An 18,360-nucleotide genomic window follows, 5' to 3' on the forward strand; every position below is an offset into this window, starting at 1 on the left:
GTACAGCGGCCACGTGGTACATGTGGGAGCTTTCATAGTTTAACTCCCAGCTTACAAGCTGTCCAGTTACGATCTCTACGAGGACGTGAACGCATTTTACAAGCTAGAATCTCGTAACTACAGGAATTACGAGGCCGCGTGAACGCACCTACAGCCGTTAGCCATGTAACGACGCTCGGCTCATTGTTGCCACGTGTGGAATTAGGAAACTTTTACACTTGTGCTGTGATTACGCTACATTTGGGATGGTTTTGTTGCGCAGACCTGGCAACCCTCCACTCCAAAACCCCACCCCTTTCACGCACTTCGAAGTGCGCGGCCCCTGAATTGGGACACAGCTTCAGAGTCTAGTGGCTCGTCCTGCTGGTAAGTCGCATTAATGTTTCCTCCGTCTTAATAGTTAAGTTTGGATTATTTTAAAGCCCAAGTCTGAACTATAAACTGCACAAAAGTTTACTTGTTTTGTCTGTCAACTCCTAGTTGTGGTAATCGAGTCAAATATGTGTTATTTGTGACTATACAATGAAAAGTGTGATAATTGGTCTGCTTGTAAACTCCAAACTTCTGTGTGTTTTTAATTTAAGACGTTAAATGCGACATCGATGCGCTGTATGTATTCTCATCGGCTATTTGGTGCTGTTTTCCCAGGTGTTTTATTCAAGTTTTGTCATGTTCTGTGTTAAAATATCTATTAAACTTGGGTACGACACGCATGTAGACCGCACAATGATGACACCAAAGATGTAAGTTTCTATAGAAGAATAAAACGTCATCAGCATGCGCTAGTGGTAAACAAAAAGACCATGTTGAATCACACTTTGGCAGTTGTAGTTTTTATGTGTGCTTAAAAAAAAAAGAAAGCGGCGAAATAAGAAGTGAAAAGAGCTTGAGGTAAAAGTTTTACAGTGGTATACGAAAGTTTGGGAACGCTTCGCAGAATCTGTGAATAATTTTAACAAAATAAGAGAGATCATACAAAATGCATGTTGTTTTTGTTTAGTACTGTCCTGAGTAAGATATTTTACATAAAAGATGTTTACATAATAGTCCACAAGACAAAAAAATAGCTGAATTTATTAAAATAACCCCATTCATAAGTATGTGAACCCTTGATTCTCAATACTGTGTGTGATTACCTGATGATCTATGACTGTTTTGTGATGTTGTTCATGAGTCTCTTGTTTGTCCTGAACAGTTATAAACTGAACTCTGTTCTTCAGAAAAATCCTCCAGCTCCTGCATATTCTTCAGTTTTCAAGCATCTTCTGCATATTTGAACCCTTTCCAGCTTAATATGCTTAAGTCATATTTGCGCTACCCATACATGTCATTTTGTTTTGTTAAATATAAGTTGTTTTTACATGGATTTTGATTAGATCGATGTCTACAGTATTTAACAACAATACTTTTTAATAAAGTCATTTTTCTGTTCATATAGGTCTAATATGCATAAGATATCATGATGTACAAAGAGCACAATTTTAAAACAGCCTATGCTTAATGTCAATGAATGGATACAAACACAGTTGTGTATACTGTGAGGATATAGGCTACAACTATACGCCGTTTTTATTTTAAATTATTTCCTCCACGTTCCAAATAATACTTAACGACACAGAGTTTGAGAAGATTTATTTATTTAATATTTATTTGTATTAATTCAAACATATATTAATAAATGTGTAACATTTGACTGTATATTTGTTCGTACATCATGATATCTTGTGTATATTAGGCCTATATGAAAAAAGAAGGGAATAAAGCAAAATTACAGGTTAGCCTATGACAGGGTACTTAAATGTAGTTGAAAAGAACATCTTGCAGCATAATTTTTTAAAACAACCATATTTAATGCAATTTTAGTTGAAATTTTACCCTGACATTCACACAGCACATGACTTACTGCAGGGCTATTGAGGCCACACCCCCTGCATGCACTGTGCATTCCCCCAGTCCATAACATGCACATTTGATCACAAATACAGAAAAAAGCAGAAATATTGTCAAACATAACTACAATTTAAAATAATGGTTTTCTATTTTGATATACATAAAATATTATTTATTATTGTGATGCAAAGCAGCATCATTACTCCAGTCTTCGGTGTCACATGATCCTTCAGAAATCATTCTAACATGCTCATTTGATACTCTGTTATCAATGTTGGAAACGGTTGTGCTGCTTAATTCTTTTATAACCTTTGATACTTTTTTTGGATTCTTTTGATGAATAAAAATGTAAAGAACAGCATTTATTTAAAATAGAAATTGTTTGTAACAATATACTCTACTGTTCAAAATTTGGGGGTCAGTAATTTTTTTTCTTTCTATTTTTGAAAGAAATGAATACTTTTATTCAGCAAAGATGTGTAAAATTGTTAAATAAAAGTGATATTAAAGTGACATTGTTAGAAAAGATTTCTATTTTGAATAAATTCTGTTCTTTTTAACTTTTTATTAATAAGTGAATCCTGAAAATAGTATTACAGGTTCCAAAAAATATTCAGCAGCACAACTGTTTCCAACAATTGATAATAACTGAGTATCAAATCAGCATATTAGAATGATTTCTGAAGGGTCATGTGACACTGAAATAAATAACACATAACAACTGTTGCAATAAAAATATATTTTACATATTTACTAAATTAGAATTAATTGAATGTGAAAAATAAATAACTATTATTTTATGTTATGACCAAACTAAAATGTTTATATTTGTTTTTATATGATATCTTTTTATGTAAATATTATACATTTTATATAAATTTCCCAAAATTTCCAATAAATTCCCATATATTCCCATAAATTCTTGTTAAATTTCCAAATTTGAATATTTCCAAAATTCCCAAGGTTAAGTTCCCGTGGAAAGTTTCCGGAAATTTACTGGAAACTTTCCGCCCCTTTGCAACCCTAGTCAGGATACATAAATCGAACCTAAGACATGTTTTTCAGAGGAGTCACGCAAACTCTGAAAATTTCCACTACAATCGTTCTGTGGCTGAGGTTCTGAAACTGTGGTGCAGCAGTGACTGAATGATTTTGAGATTCATCTTTTCACACTGAGGACAACTGAGGGACTCAAACTCAACTATTAAAAAAGGTTCAAAACATTCACTGATGCTCCAGAAGGAAACACGATGCAATAAGAGACGGGGGGTGAAAACTTTAAAACAGGATGAAGTCCAAATTTTTCTTATTTTGTTGATTTTTTTTTTTTTTTCATTTAGTTCTTCCCTTTGGAACCAACAGAAGATACTTGCATGTTTGCCGGAAAGACAAATTAAGTACAATTTACCTTGATCTTTAAATTCAAAAAGTTTTCACCTTGACCAAAACTGATTTCACCTCAGTTTTCTCTTAATGCATCGTGTTTTCTTCTGGAGCATCAGTGAATGTTTGCAGCTTTTTTAATAGTTGAGTCCCTCAATTGTCCTCAGTGTGAAAAGATGGATCTCAAAATCATACAGTCACTGCAGCCACGCTCGTCTCTCACAAGGAACATCAAGGCAGTGATTGACAAGCCAGAGGGCCAATCGTTTACGCGATGGCTGATGTTTTAATGCCCTACCTCGTGCACAGATGATGTATATTAATATTATTCCTTTCAGTGCACCTAATAAATAGTCTTTTATCAGTTAGTAAAGACAGTTTCAAGTAATATTGCAAAAATGTATAAAACAAAACATCCTCTGTAGCACCTTTAACACCCGCCAAATGCAGGTAGATTTCAGCTGTTTTCAGCTTAATTTCAGCTTACAGCCAAATGATCGTTGAAGATCGTCGTATCACAAAATTACAATTCTTTATCGATTAACTTGTTGTGAAAGCGGGATAGGCGGAATCGCGCTGAATGGCACACAACCGAAGCGTCCTCTCGCGTGCATGCTCTCTCTCTCTCTCTCTCTCTCTCTCTCTCTCTCTCTCTATCGTGCGTGCGATCAGTTCTCCTTGTGCCTGAGTAGTCAAATCGGATGTCAAAATGTACAAATATGTCTGCTATGTCCAGTGTTGGGGGTAACGACTAACAAAGTTAGTATAGCCTACTTATTATAGCCCACAATATTGTCAATCGCAAACGCTAATTTATTGAAACGTTTCTCTACCGAACTACCTACTGTAGCTTAATTTGTGGAGGATGAAGAGAAAGCACCCCTTTGATAAATGAGCCAGTAATGGAGAAATAATAACTTTTAAGAAATAATCTTTTTTGAGTAACATCCTCAACACTGGCTTTGTCCTCCTTGATGGAGTGTGACGTGATTTGTGTCATGTGCAGGTGTGATGGGTCGCGTACAAACCAATAGGGTGTCAGAATGGTATATGTTTCTACTTCTCATCCAACCACAATCAAATTCACTCTATCCGGATGGTGCAATTTATCTGGATAGTTTTTTTGTTTTTTACGATGAAAAGGCGAAATGAAATAGGAGTAACGAGGCTATTTTTAAAATGTAAGGAGTAGAAAGTACAGATAATTCCGTGAAATTGTAAGGAGTAGAAGTAAAAAGTCGGCTGAAAAATAATTAGTCCAGAAAGTATAGATACCCAAAATTTCTACTTAAGTAAGGTAACGAAGTATTTGTACTTTGTTACTTGACACCTCTGCAAGGGACTCATGAACAGCCATCTCAAAACAACAGGGTATCCGCGGGTCCTTAAAAAGTCTTAAAAAGTCTTAAATATATTTTTCCTAATAAAAGGCCTTAAAAAGTCTTAAAATGTCTTAAATTCAGATTGGATAGGTCTTAAATATTTTTCGTTGCAATGCCGCAAAAATGTTTTATGTATGTTTTGTTTTCTAATACACCTCCGACTGAATGGTCCAGCGCTGCGCGGCGCCATCTGCAGGACAAAGCTCAGCAAAGATGTAGGAATATCTGATCTGTACACGGATACACATTTTTAAATAAATATGCTGTAGCAGAGCTACTGCAAGTGAATTTCAGTGCTGGAAATCCATATATCCTTTGCTGAAACAAACTCGACATGGAGAGCGCAGCTCATGGTTTCTTAGTAACGGCAGACGCTACCGCAGCGCCCGAGCGCTTTGGAAAGGAGAAAGCGGCGCCGACGCGTTTTCCATGCGTTTTTAGACGCGACATATGAACGGTCCCTAAAAGAGTTCAAATGGTTCAACGCACCAAATGCGAGTAGAATCAGCGCTGAAACGCGTTCGGTAACTTTTTTTATGAATGGTGGTGAGAATTTAATATATAATTTGCAACGGCTGTGATGTAATTATATAAATAATAGTCTGACGCGCTGCATGCTTGCTGTAACAGTGGTGTTTTCATTTTCGATTAACTGTAAATGCTCCTTTGTTTGTGACGTTTAAATTTGCATTTGGGAACGCAATATTCGTCATTTGAATCGTTTTTAATTCTGTTGTTTACAAAGAGAAGTTTCAGTGTCACATGATTCTTCAGAAATGCTGATTTGCTGCTCAAGAAACATTCACTATTTATATTATCAATGTTAAAATGCAGTTTTACTGCTTAAAATTGTTGTGGGAATCCAATTTAAACATTTGTGGTAAGATTTAAAAAATAGAAAAATTAATATTTTAATTCGTCATACTTTAAAGTGATAAAGTGAGTGAAGAGTGAAGACATTTAAAATGTTACAGAATATTTCTATTTAATAAATACTTAAATAATATATTTGATAAATACATGTAATATAATTTCAAATAAATGCTGTTCATTGAACTTCCTATTTTTCAAAGAAAACTAACAAATATCACCATTTGGACAAAAATATGAAGCAGCACAACTGTTTTCAACATTGATAATAATCAGAAATGTTTATTGAGCATCAAATCAAATTGTAATGATTTCTGAAGGATCATGTGACACTGAAGACTGGAGTAATGATCACAGGAATAAATTACATTTTATAAAATATAAACTTTTTTTTTATTTGTAAGAATATTTCACAATGTTGCCGTTTTTACTGTATTTTTGATCAAATAAATGCAGCCCTGGTGAGCAGAAGGACTTATTTTAAAATCAATAATTGTTTCCAAACATTTTGCAGGTACTTTAATAATAACAATTCTATTAAGACATTTAATATATGTATTAATGTACATTTTATATATATATATATATATATATATATATATATATATATATATATATATATATATATATAATGTGTGTGTGTTTCCATCGCAGGTTTGGTCTTAAATTTCATGTAAGGTGGTATTAAAAAGGTCTTAAAAAGTCTTAAATTTAACTTGTTCATATCTGCAGATACCCTGAAACAAAAAAAAGGTCATGGATCATCCAGGTAACCACACACAGTATTGAGAATCAATGGTTCGCATAGTTTTGAATGGGGTTATTTTAATAAATTCAGATACTTTTTTGTCTTGTGAACTATATGTAAACATCTTTTATGTAAAATATCTTACTCAGGACAGTACTAAATAAAAAATAACATGCATTTTGTATGATCTCTCTTATTTTGTTAAAATTTTTCACAGATTCTGCAAGAGGTTCCCAAACTTTCGCACTCCACTGTAGCACCATGTCACATTGATTTCATGTCGCATTTTTATTAGCTGGTCGGTAGATGTAGATCGTAGCAGCAAACACACTCTGCGTTGATCCTGCTAAATTTCTGACACTGTCAGAAAATGATCGTAGGCTATCTTTGGTCGCAAGACCGGGAAAACAGACATCTTTGAACCTCTCTCACTGTATGACATAGGACCACTGTTAAAGGTGCCATCGAATTAAAAATTGAATTTATCTTGGCATAGTTAAATAACAAGAGTTCAGTACATGGAAATGACATACAGTGAGTCTCAAACTCCATTGTTTCCTCCTCCTTATATAAATCTCATTTGTTTAAAAGACCTCAGAAGAACAGGCGAATCTCAACATAACACCGACTGTTACGTAACAGTCAGGATCATTAATATGTATGACCCCAATATTTGCATATGTCAGCTCATGTTCAAGACATTAGCTGAGTGCAGACCAGGGTCTGTCTAAGAGCTCTACCTATCCGATTTCAGGTGAAAGGTCAGACCTGTTGGGAGACATCCAACAGATTATTTAGGAACAAAACCATAAAGACAACCAATATGGGGTTGTCCTAGAGCAAGCTTGACAAATATGATACACGAACAGCTTTATGGGGTTATTAAAGTGTGCAGACATGATTGCGATATTTTGGTCTTATTTTCAGCATAAAGCATTTGGATTTATTCAGGTTTATTATGGACTTATCTAGTTTGCTTATTTATTTATTTATTTATTTATTTATTTTTAGCAAGATCTGCAACTCTAATGAGAAAAGGCTTGTGCTTTCCTTGTGATTGACCACACATACAGAAGAGAGACTCAAACTGGTAAGTAAGTTTTTATTAACACCTGCCAAAATTAATTTTAACCCGCATTTGGCGGGAGTTAATTTAGAACCCTGGTTCGGATGAAGGAAGTAAAAAAATACCTTGGTGTTCATTTGTACATCCAGACACTGAGCAACTGCCATGCTTCACTGGTTTGCAAGCCATGATGTCTCTCGTGCGCTGTAGTAGCTCATTTTCTCATGGGCGGGCAAAGCAGAGAAAGGGGAGGTAACCTTTCCCCGTATGACGACATATGGGGAAGATTCCGGATTGGGTCGTCTCAGCTTTCATTTTCTCAAATGCAAAGCAAAATACAGAGGGCTCGGTTTACACCCATCGCCTTTTCTAGCCACTGGGGGACCATATACAGGCTAGGGGAACTTATATTAATGTTAAAAAACCTCATAAAGTGAAATTTTCATGCCATGGGACCTTTAAACTTGTGTACGACGTGCATGTAGACTGTACGATCATGACACCTATTGACTCGTAGGCTAAGATGCAAGTTTCTATAGAAGAATAAAACGTCATCAGAAAGCGCTAGTGGTAAACAAATAGACCATGTTGAATCACACTTTGGCAGTTGTAGTTTTTATGTGTGCTAAAAAAAAGGAAGCGGCAAAAGAAGAAGTGAAAAGAGCTTGAGGTAAGCAGTTTTAAGTTTTAGCACGTCACATTGATTTCATGTCGCATTTTCGTTGGCTGGTCAGTAGATGTAGGTCGTAGCAGCTCTCTGCGTTGATCCTGCTAAATTTCTGACACTGTCAGAAAATGATCGTAGGCTATCTTTGGTCGCAAAGAAAAGAGGATAAGAAGGGCGATGATGAAAGAATAGCCATGTAGGGATAAGAAAGGAAGGAATAATGAAAAATGTGCTGGAAAAGCAACTGCACCACATGAGCCTACTAACCCATTTGATGCCTGTGTTTCTTTACATGCATCACCGCCATACCAGCACTATCCAGTGGCTGTGCTGCAACCCCTGAACCCTGACCTCGACTGCTCTCCATTGAGAAGACTAACAGAGCCTTGTGCGGAAGCAGAGCTTAGACAAGACAAAGATCCACCACCCTCCACTTCCCATCCTCTTGTGCAAAAGGACGGAAATGAAGACCCTGATGTGATTCATCCAATCCCCAAGGAAGGAGTCGAATTAGAGGAGGAATGCGAGGTTCCTCCATTGAAAAAAGAACAAGATATCAAGTAAAACAGGAAGATAAGAGCATAAGGACAATGAAAGAAGTTTCGGGACCCGATGGACCAGAAACTGGCTTTATAATATGGACTGTGAATGAAATGAAAGAGGCAATGGCTCACCTGTCGAACCCTGTTGACTCAAGTCACAAATTTTCTACTGAACTGATCACGTTCTGCAAGGTGTTCAGCCCCACTGTGCAAGAACTAAGAAGGCTCCTGTTTATAAAAATGGGGGCTACAAATTGGCAAAAAGTGAGTGCAAAGTTGCCAACGCTGACAGAAGGTTTTTGGAGGGTACACATAGACTGGGATGATGCGTCTAACAGGCTGCACCGTATTGCAGTCAATGACATAGCAAACGCCATAAAGGAAACATTCCCATTGCGTGTGGACATAGAAAAGCTTATTAGCTGCTGCCAAAACGGAGAGGAGTCTGTTCAGGACTATTACAATCGACTCTATGAGACATTCAACAAGTACAGCGGCTTTCCAGAGCCTGAAAACAGAGGAAATCAACCGGGCGTACGGGAGTGTTATCTGGAGATGTATTTCTTGGATGGACTGAGAAAAGAAATTGCACAAGCTGTAAAATCCAGTTACATTGAATGTGGGAGTGGACAGATAGCCACTGTCCTGGCACATGCTTTGCATGCGGAAGAACAGCAAATGGCAAAGAAGGAGCAACAAGGAATTGCAGCGGGGCTTAGTGCAAGCAGCTCTTTTGCACCGCCTCCTCAACAGACAGGAGGAAGAAGAGAGCGAGGTGATGGATTCTCCAACAGGGCTGGAGGGAATTCTGTCAGACTGGGCTGCTGGATCTGTGGAACTGAGGACCATACAGTCAGAGACTGTACCAGGTGCAAACGGTGCAATGAGAGCTAGAGATCACTGCCGTTGTCAGAGCGCGATCAGACCTCACTAACCGAGTGCTGAACGCAGTTGGATATATGGTGTTTTAGAGGTAAAAAATGATATAAATACTGTTCGGTTTCTCGCACAAACCAATCGTTTTGTGTCTTGGGACATCAATGTGTCATCACGAGCCGCAGGGTTTAATTTGGATTTGTCTGTGCATCATTTATTGACTCTTATAAATTGTGTGACCATTGACTCTTATTATAAGACTGACAGACGGCAATGGTTGGAGTTAAAAATCATCATTTGTGTTCTACTGAAGAAACAAAGTCACCTACATCTTGGATGCGCTGGGGGTAAGCAGATAAACATCACATTTTCATTTTTGGGTGAACTATCCCTTTAAGGTTTTTGATGAAAACATTTCAGGATTTTTCTCCATATAGTGGACTTCAATGGCCTCCAGGCGGTTGAAAGTCAAATTTACAGTTTCAGTGCAGCTTCAAAGGGCTTTAAATGATCCCAGACGAGCATGGCACTAGCAATGCCAAGGTCATGGGTTTGATCCCAGGGATTGCATATACTCAGATACAAAATGTATAATATAATGCAATGTAAGTCGCTTTGGATAAAAGCATCTGCCAAATGCATAAATGTAAATGAAAGTGAACTAATCCTTTAAAGGGTTAGCTCACCCAAAAATGAAATTTCTGTCATTAAGTACTTACCCTCAAGTCGTCCCTAAACTGTATGACCTTTGTTTGTCTTTGGAATACAAATTAAGATAATTTTGTTGAAATTTGAAGGTATTTGATCCACACATTGCCATAGGTTTTAGGGATTTGGGACAGGTAAGAGTGAGTACTTAATGACATAAATTCCCTATGTGGGTGAACTAACCCTTTAAATTGTGAAACAGAGTCTGTTCATCAGCATGTCCCACATTAGGGGACGGAATTTGATGAGTGTGCAAAATTAATCATACTTACAACCTTGAAGAGAATAAGTGTGATGAAGCAACTTAAATTTGCTTTTTATTATTATCAGTTAATTAATGATAAAAAGAGGGAATTTGTGTGTGTGTGTTTTTACCCTTACAAAAGGAAAATATATTTACCAATATATTTCTTAAAATATATTGTGATATATTGTAATATATTATTTTCCCTTTTTATTTTCCAATATTTTATATATTTGAATACATTGAATAATATATCGATGATATATATATATATTATACACTATATTATATATTCATGTAATATATTGCAATATATTGCAAAATATACAAATGTTTGCCGCTTTCAATATATTACAATATATTGAACATGAATATATAATATATGTGTTTATATATCCCAAAATATATGCAATATTATATTTATAAATATACATTTGACACTATCTTTACATATTACCAAAACATTTTCCCATATAAATCTAAATACATTATGGTGGATGTTTATTATATGGTAGAATATATTTTAAATATATGTAAAATTATATGGAATTATATACATGAAATATATGTACAGATATGTGCTCAATATATTGTGGAATATATTTTAAATGTGTAATATTATATGGAAATATATATTAAAATATATACACAATATGTGTACACATGAGAACATGTGTATATACATATATGGTGATATATACAATATATTTAAAGGTAACATCTAAAATATGAATTAATAAATAATCTGCAATATATGTGCAAACCTTTATACCACATATTAACACAGACTAATGAATGGGTAATCTAACAAAAGCCACCTTTATTTTCTTTTAATCAGGCAGATAATAAAGAGCTACACAGGCCTACCAGTATTAAATTATTATTAATCTTTCTAATTTACAGGTAAGAGTGAATGTGGTCTCTGCAACTCTGTTCCAATAAAACTGTTGCTTGTGTAATGCTGATTTTTGGCTTCACTATTTACTTTAGGTTATATAGCTATACCATGCATGTTTATTTGGAAAGTATAAAATGTAACTATATATATATATATATATATATATATATATATATATATATATATATATATATATATATATATATATATATATATATATATATACAGTACAGTCCAAACGTTTGGAACGACTAAGATTTTTTATGTTTTTAAAAGAAGTTTCGTCTGCTCACCAAGGCTACATTTATTTAATTAAAAATACAGTAAAAAACAGTAATATTGTGAAATATTATTACAATTTAAAATAACTGTGTACTATTTAAATATATTTGACAAAGTAATTTATTCCTGTGATGCAAAGCTGAATTTTCAGCATCATTACTCCAGTCTTCAGTGTCACATGATCCTTCAGAAATCATTCTAATATGCTGATTTGCTGCTCAATAAACATTTATGATTATTTTCAATGTTGAAAACAGTTGTGTACTTTTTTTTCAGGATTCCTTGATGAATAGAAAGTTCAAAAGAACAGCATTTATCTGAAATACAAAGCTTCTGTAGCATTATACACTACCGTTCAAAAGTTTGGGGTCAGTAAGAATATTTATTTTTATTTTTTTGAAAAGAAATTAAAGAAATGAATACTTTTATTCAGCAAGGATGCATTAAATCAATCAAAAGTGGCAGTAAAGACATTTATAATGTTACAAAAGATTAGATTTCAGATAAACACTGTTCTTTTGAACTTTCTATTCATCAAATAATCCTGAAAAAAAATATTGTACACAAATATTTTGTACAATTGTACACATTAAATGTTTAAATGGGACACCTTAGACTTATATTACATCTATTACATCATATTACAAAATGTTCGATGGCACCTTTAAAGAGCCATGATTCCAGAAATCACCACAAAATCATTGTTTAACGATGACAGTCTTTTGTCTGGGACAGCCAAACATTGTGCAGTGTGGTTAAGGTGTTTCTTGGGTTGGAACAAGAAAAAAAGCAACTGCAATGAAATTGAAACCATGTCTGTTGAACGATTCCAGGCAGGGGAACCAGAATTAGCTGAGTGCAGACCGGGGTCTGTCTAAGAGCTCTACCTATCTGATTTCAGGTGAAAGGTCAGACCTGTTGGGAGACATACAACATATTATTTAGGAACATTGGAAGAAAACCATAAAGACAACCAATATGGGGTTGTCCCAGAGCAAGCTTGACAAATATGATACACCGGTTTTCTGTCAAATTAGAAGATTATAAGAAAGAAAATGCATGCAAGATGTAGACAAATTAATCAAATATCATGATTTTCCAAGAGAGGGAACATTGAGTGTCACAAGATTACAGGTTGTAAAAGAATCAGTGGAAGAGGAAGCAAAAAGCAGAAAGGGTGTTGTGTAAAACGTGTGTGGGAAATGTGAGCAGACAGTGAATTGTTGGCTGGAGGAGGCAGAAAAGAGGATAAGAAGGATGATGAAGAAAGGGTTGGCATGTAGGGATAAGAAAGTGTACCACATGAACCTACTAACCCATTTGATGCCTGTGTTTCTTTACATGCATCACCGCCATACCATCACATCCAGTGGCTGTGCTGCAACCCCTGAACCCTGACCTCGACTGCTCTCCACTGAGAAGACTAACAGAGCCTTGTGCGGAAGCAGAGCTTAGACAAGACAAAGATCCACCACCCTCCACTTCCCCTCCCCTTGTGCAAAAGGACGGAAATGAAGACCCTGATGTGATTCATCCAATCCCCAAGGAAGGAGTCGAATTAGAGGAGGAATGCGAGGTTCCTCCATTGTAAAAAATGACAAGATATCAAGTAAAACAGGAATATAAGAGCATAAGGACAATGAAAGAAGTTTCAGGACCCGATGGGCCAGAAATGGACTTTATAATATGGACTGTGAATGACATGAAAGAGGCAATGGCTCACCTGTCGAACCCTGTTGACTCAAGTCACAAAATTTTTACTGAACTGATCACGTTCTGCAAGGTGTTCAGCCCCACTGTGCAAGAACTAAGAAGGCTCCTGTTTGTGAAATTGGGGGTTACAAATTGGCGCAAAGTGCGTGGAAAGTTGCCAATGCCAACAGAAGATTTTTGGAGAACACATATAGACTGGATGGACTGAGAAAAGAAATAGCACAAGCTGTAAAATCCAGTTACATTGAATGTGGGAGTGGACGGATAGCCACTGTCCTGGCACATGCTTTGCATGCGGAAGAACAGCAAATGGCAAAGAAGGAGCAACAGGGAATTGCAGCAGGCCTTAGTGCAAGCAGCTCTTTTGCGCCCCCTCCTCAACAGACAGGATGTAGAAGAGGACGAGGTGATGGATTCTCCAACAGGGCTGGAGGGAATTCTGTCAGACTGGGCTGCTGGATCTGTGGAACTGAGGACCATACAGTCAGAGACTGTACCAGGTGCATACGATGCATGAAAAAGGGGAACTGGGCCTTGGACTGCCCGGACCTCAACTGTTCTTCACTGAGAAAACTAACAGAGCCTTGTGCGGAAGCAGAGCTTAGACAAGACCAAGATCCAAGACCTTCCACTTCCCGTCCCCTTGTGCAAAAGGATGGAAATGAAGACCCTGATGTGATTCATCCAATCCCCAAGGAAGGAGTCAAATTAGAGAAGGAATGCAAGGTTCCTCCATTGAAAAAAAGGACAAGACCGGAAGATAAGAGCATAAGGACAATGAAAGAAGTTTCGGGACCCGATGTGCCAGAAGTGGACTTTAGAATATGGACTGTGAATGAAATGATAGAGGCAATGGCTCACCTGTCGAACCCTGTTGACTCAAGTCACAAATTTTCTACTGAACTGATCATATTCTGCCAGGAGTTCAACCCCACTGTGCGAGAACTAAGAATGCTCCTGTTTGTTAAAGTGGGGGTTACAAATTGGCACAAAGTGAGTGGAAAGTTGCCAATGCCAACAGAAGATTTTCGGAGGGTACACATAGACTGGGATGATGCGTCTAATAGGCCGTACCGTAATGCAGTCAATGACATAGCAAACGCCATAAAGGCAGCATTCCCATTGCGTGTGGACGGAGTAAAGCTTGTTAGCTGCCTCCAAAACAGAGAGGAGTCTGTTCAGGACTATTACAATCGACTCTACGAGACATTCAACAAGTTCGGCGGCTTGCCAGAGCCCGAAAACAGAGGAAATCAACCAGGCACATGGGAGTGTTTTCTGCAGATGTATTTCCTGGAAGGACTGAGAAAAGAAATTGCACAAGCTGTAAAATCCAGTTACATTGATTGGAGTACTGGACGGTTAGCCACTGTCCTGGCACATGCTTTGCATGCGGAAAAACTGCAAACAGCACAGAAGGAGCAACAGGGAATTGCAGCAGGCCTTAGTGCAAGCAGCTCTTTTGCGCCCCCTCCTCAACAGACAGGAGGTAGAAGAGGGCGAGTTGGTGGATTCTCCAACAGGGCTGGAGGGAATTCTGTCAGACTGGGCTGCTGGATCTGTGGAACTGTGGACCATACAGTCAGAGACTGTACCAGGTGCAAACGGTGCAAGAAAAGGGGGCACTGGGCCTTGGACTGCCCGGACAAACAGAAAGCTTATTGAAAAGAAGAAGAAGAAGTTTTTGGAGGTTTCTCATCTGGTGAGCTGGCCTGATGCCTGTCTTAATGTTGTGTTTTTGATGGGACTGGACAAGGACGTTATTCGTTATCACGAACCAGCCTGTCATTTCTCCTTAGTCGATTCTCTAAATATAATTCTCCTTTTAAATGGTTCTAATTTTGAAGTAGATAAAATTCTAAAGAACCAGAGTCCTTGTCCAGCCCCATCAGCAGCTTATCGGGCATCGCCAGCTCACCTCACCCCAGAACCCACTTCAACGGTCCTGCTTACTCCTGGCCACCAGCCGCCGCCGAGCCCTCAGCTCCAGCCGCCGCCGCCGAGCAAACCGCTCCAGTCTCCACAGAGCCAGCTCCAGTGCCTGTGGGGATTTTAATCGTCTTCGAGGGGATGGACTGGACCTCTCTCCCAGTGTCTCCAGTCTCCGCCAAGTAAGTTTCTCCAGTCTCCGCCGAGCAAGCAGCGCCAGCCTCCGCTGAGCCTGCCTCTCCAGTCTCCGCCGCCGAACCATCATAAATGTTTATGTTTACACTGAAGACTGGAGTAACGATGCTGAAAATTCAGCTTTGCATCACAGGAATAAATTACTTTGTCAAATATATTTAAATAGAAAACAGTTATTTTAAATTGTAATAATATTTCACAATATTACTGTTTTTACTGTATTTTTAATTAAATATATGTAGCCTTGGTGAGCAGACGAAACTTCTTTTAAGAACATTAAAAATCTTAGTGGTTCCAAACTTTTGGACTGTACTGTTTATATATTACGTGATATTTTTTTTGTGTGTGTGGTTTTTTTTTTTTTATTATGTATGCTGTGTTATGTTTGCATTACTTAGAATTGCTTCGAGGGATAGTAACCGGGAAAAGTAAGATAGTAAGAAGTAGTTTTGGGAGTTGTGGCCTAAAGAAAAAGATGTATGTGTGATAACAGGCCTGCTGGTGCCTTTTCATGACCTAGAAGGTCATCATATACCTAAATAACACACTGCAGCAACTTTGTCTCTGTATGACAGTCTGATATTTCTTGCAAGAAATAAAACCTTTGAGAATTGGACTATTATGCAGTGATTTGATTTTATTTGTCCCCACATTCAGAAACACATTTTGGTGCCTGCAATATTTCACATTTGATAGAAACTCTTCTTCACAACGAAATGTAATTGTCAATCAAACTTTAACTCTGTGTCAAAAATAAATCCCATATTCTTGTCATTAGTATACAGACTGGATGACAGAGGAGTTAGATTTGTTACTATATTATTTGCACAGCTACTAGGGCCACATTTAATAATAGTTATTATTCATCCAACGCTCAAAAAGTGATTTAACAGGTTTATCATCTCCAGACTTCATCAGCAAGTACATCTGGGTGTCATTCGCATAAAATGATGTAAAATACTATTTATTTATATTGTATTTATTAACAGAAAGATAATTTTGGCTGCACAGCTGCTCTTGAGGAAAATGGTGTCATTGTCCAGCTGAACAAGTTCAGTATTAATTCAATCTGTTAAATAAAAATTGTTATTAATTTGGTTAATTTGAAAACAGTGATGTCATCGTCCAGCTCAGTTCAGTTCTCATACAATGGTGTCATTAAAAAACATTGCTGAATATCAAGTGCCCCTAACTAAGCAAATGCCGTCCAGCAATTAACTGCACCTTTTGAACAAATACACATCACTTATATTGGTTTGCTAGCATCACCTAGTTTTGCTACACAAAAATACACACACATGTAAAACCTTGCATTTGATGATGTGAACATTTGTGTCGAATAATTTTGGTACCTGGACTGACACTTTTATTGTTTTAATGAGTGCTTTAAAATCCAACTCACTATTATAGAGTTAAATGTAAAAAAGTCTCCATTTATACACCATTTACAATGATACTATATCTTTTTTTTAATATACAATATTAAAGGATACAATTATTGCCTATTCATTATTTAAATGACGTAGAAGACCAAAATTCAACTTTAACAACTCCTAATCAGAACTCTTTATTCGCCAGGTGTGCACAAACACACACAGGAGCTCTTGGTACAAACATGCATACATATACACAAATATAAATGAGGTGAGAACAGAAAGCACATTTAAATGAGTAAAAACTGAGAAATAATTATTGCACGAGCACAGTGAGTAAATGTTGTTGCATCCCTATAAATGCTCTAATAGCTCCACTAAATCTCAGCTTTCATTCTTTTTCAACTGACAGAAAGAAACCAAGAAAATGTGGATTCAGGAAAACAAGGGTTTTGCAGTTTTAAAAGGGAGTATGTATATGTGTGGCTGGGATTTCACAGCATCTGAATACTCCTTAAATGCCTGAAGCGTGGAGTTATACCATCCAGATTTAACTGGAGTCTTACCATTCAGATCCAAATGGAACAACCGGGGAAGTGTTCAAAGGTACTGGACGTCAAGCACTTTACCTGACTTCCTTCAATCATAAGGTCGCTCTCCAGTGGGTTAAAGCAAGTCGGGTAAGGAATATTACCCAGATTTCAGCTCAAGACACAAAAGTTCAGCAGGGCTTGATGAATGATCAATGTTCAGATCTTTAATCTGGGGTGAAACTGCTGTGAAACACAATAATATTGAATATGAATGATATTTTCTAATGATTTTTAAGGCATAGTTCTTTCAAGGACTATCCTGTCAGATATTGTAAACTAATAGGTCTAGGTTACATCATTGTCTCAAAGAATTTAGTTTTACAGTAAAAAAAAAATATGACTTTTAAAAAGTATTTGTGTGCAAAAACATCAGATTAATGTTCTGAACACAAATTTATTTTAAAACGCATAGGAACTAAACACTATTATATAAACATTAAACAAGCAGACATAACAGACATGAATTAAAACGGGCAAACTGACAAACTACCAGTTATATAAATGAAACACAATACTACTGTCAGGGTTAGTGGTGCTGCCCTGATTTTGGTTGCTGACCGACTAAAATACACATTCTGAAGCCATGGTGTGTGCCTAAAAAATCTCTCAACTAATGTTGTAAACTATAACCACAGTTGGTACATCATTATAATATTAAAGGTTAAAAATAACTTATTTGTAATACTTACATTATAAATCAGACATAAGGAAGTTTCTATAAGAAGGTTATAATCCATTTTTATGAAATAATTATGCAGTTCAGTACACATAGCAGTTCAAGCTCAAGCAAAAGTTTCCATTTGATGTTAAAGTAACATTATTTTTGTCTAGTAGAAACATCTGAGATGTTTAAGAGATCTCCCTTTTGATTTTTCTTTCCTGTAATTAGATACGTCTACATTAATCCTATTTATATTTTAAAATTTGCTAGAAGAAATTATTCTGGCACAATGGCGCCCCCTCCCGCATATTTTTGTACATAAAGGACTTTTATTTTGATC

The 18,360-nt window shown here is 36.7% G+C and overlaps 1 protein-coding gene across 1 annotated transcript; it reads left to right on the forward strand.

The window, feature by feature from the left end:
• Positions 1–227: 227 nt before the first annotated feature.
• Positions 228–9,543, forward strand: LOC125261033. The gene is made up of 3 exons (XM_048179575.1): positions 228–366; positions 7,285–7,363; positions 8,319–9,543. Exon 3 carries the CDS (start codon positions 8,528–8,530, stop codon positions 9,440–9,442), a length of 915 nt encoding a protein of 304 aa, XP_048035532.1. The 5' UTR covers positions 228–366; positions 7,285–7,363; positions 8,319–8,527; the 3' UTR covers positions 9,443–9,543.
• Positions 9,544–18,360: the final 8,817 nt, after the last annotated feature.

The sequence above is a fragment of the Megalobrama amblycephala genome, unplaced genomic scaffold (assembly GCF_018812025.1).
Source record: "Megalobrama amblycephala isolate DHTTF-2021 unplaced genomic scaffold, ASM1881202v1 scaffold253, whole genome shotgun sequence".
Lineage (NCBI taxonomy): Eukaryota > Metazoa > Chordata > Actinopteri > Cypriniformes > Xenocyprididae > Megalobrama > Megalobrama amblycephala.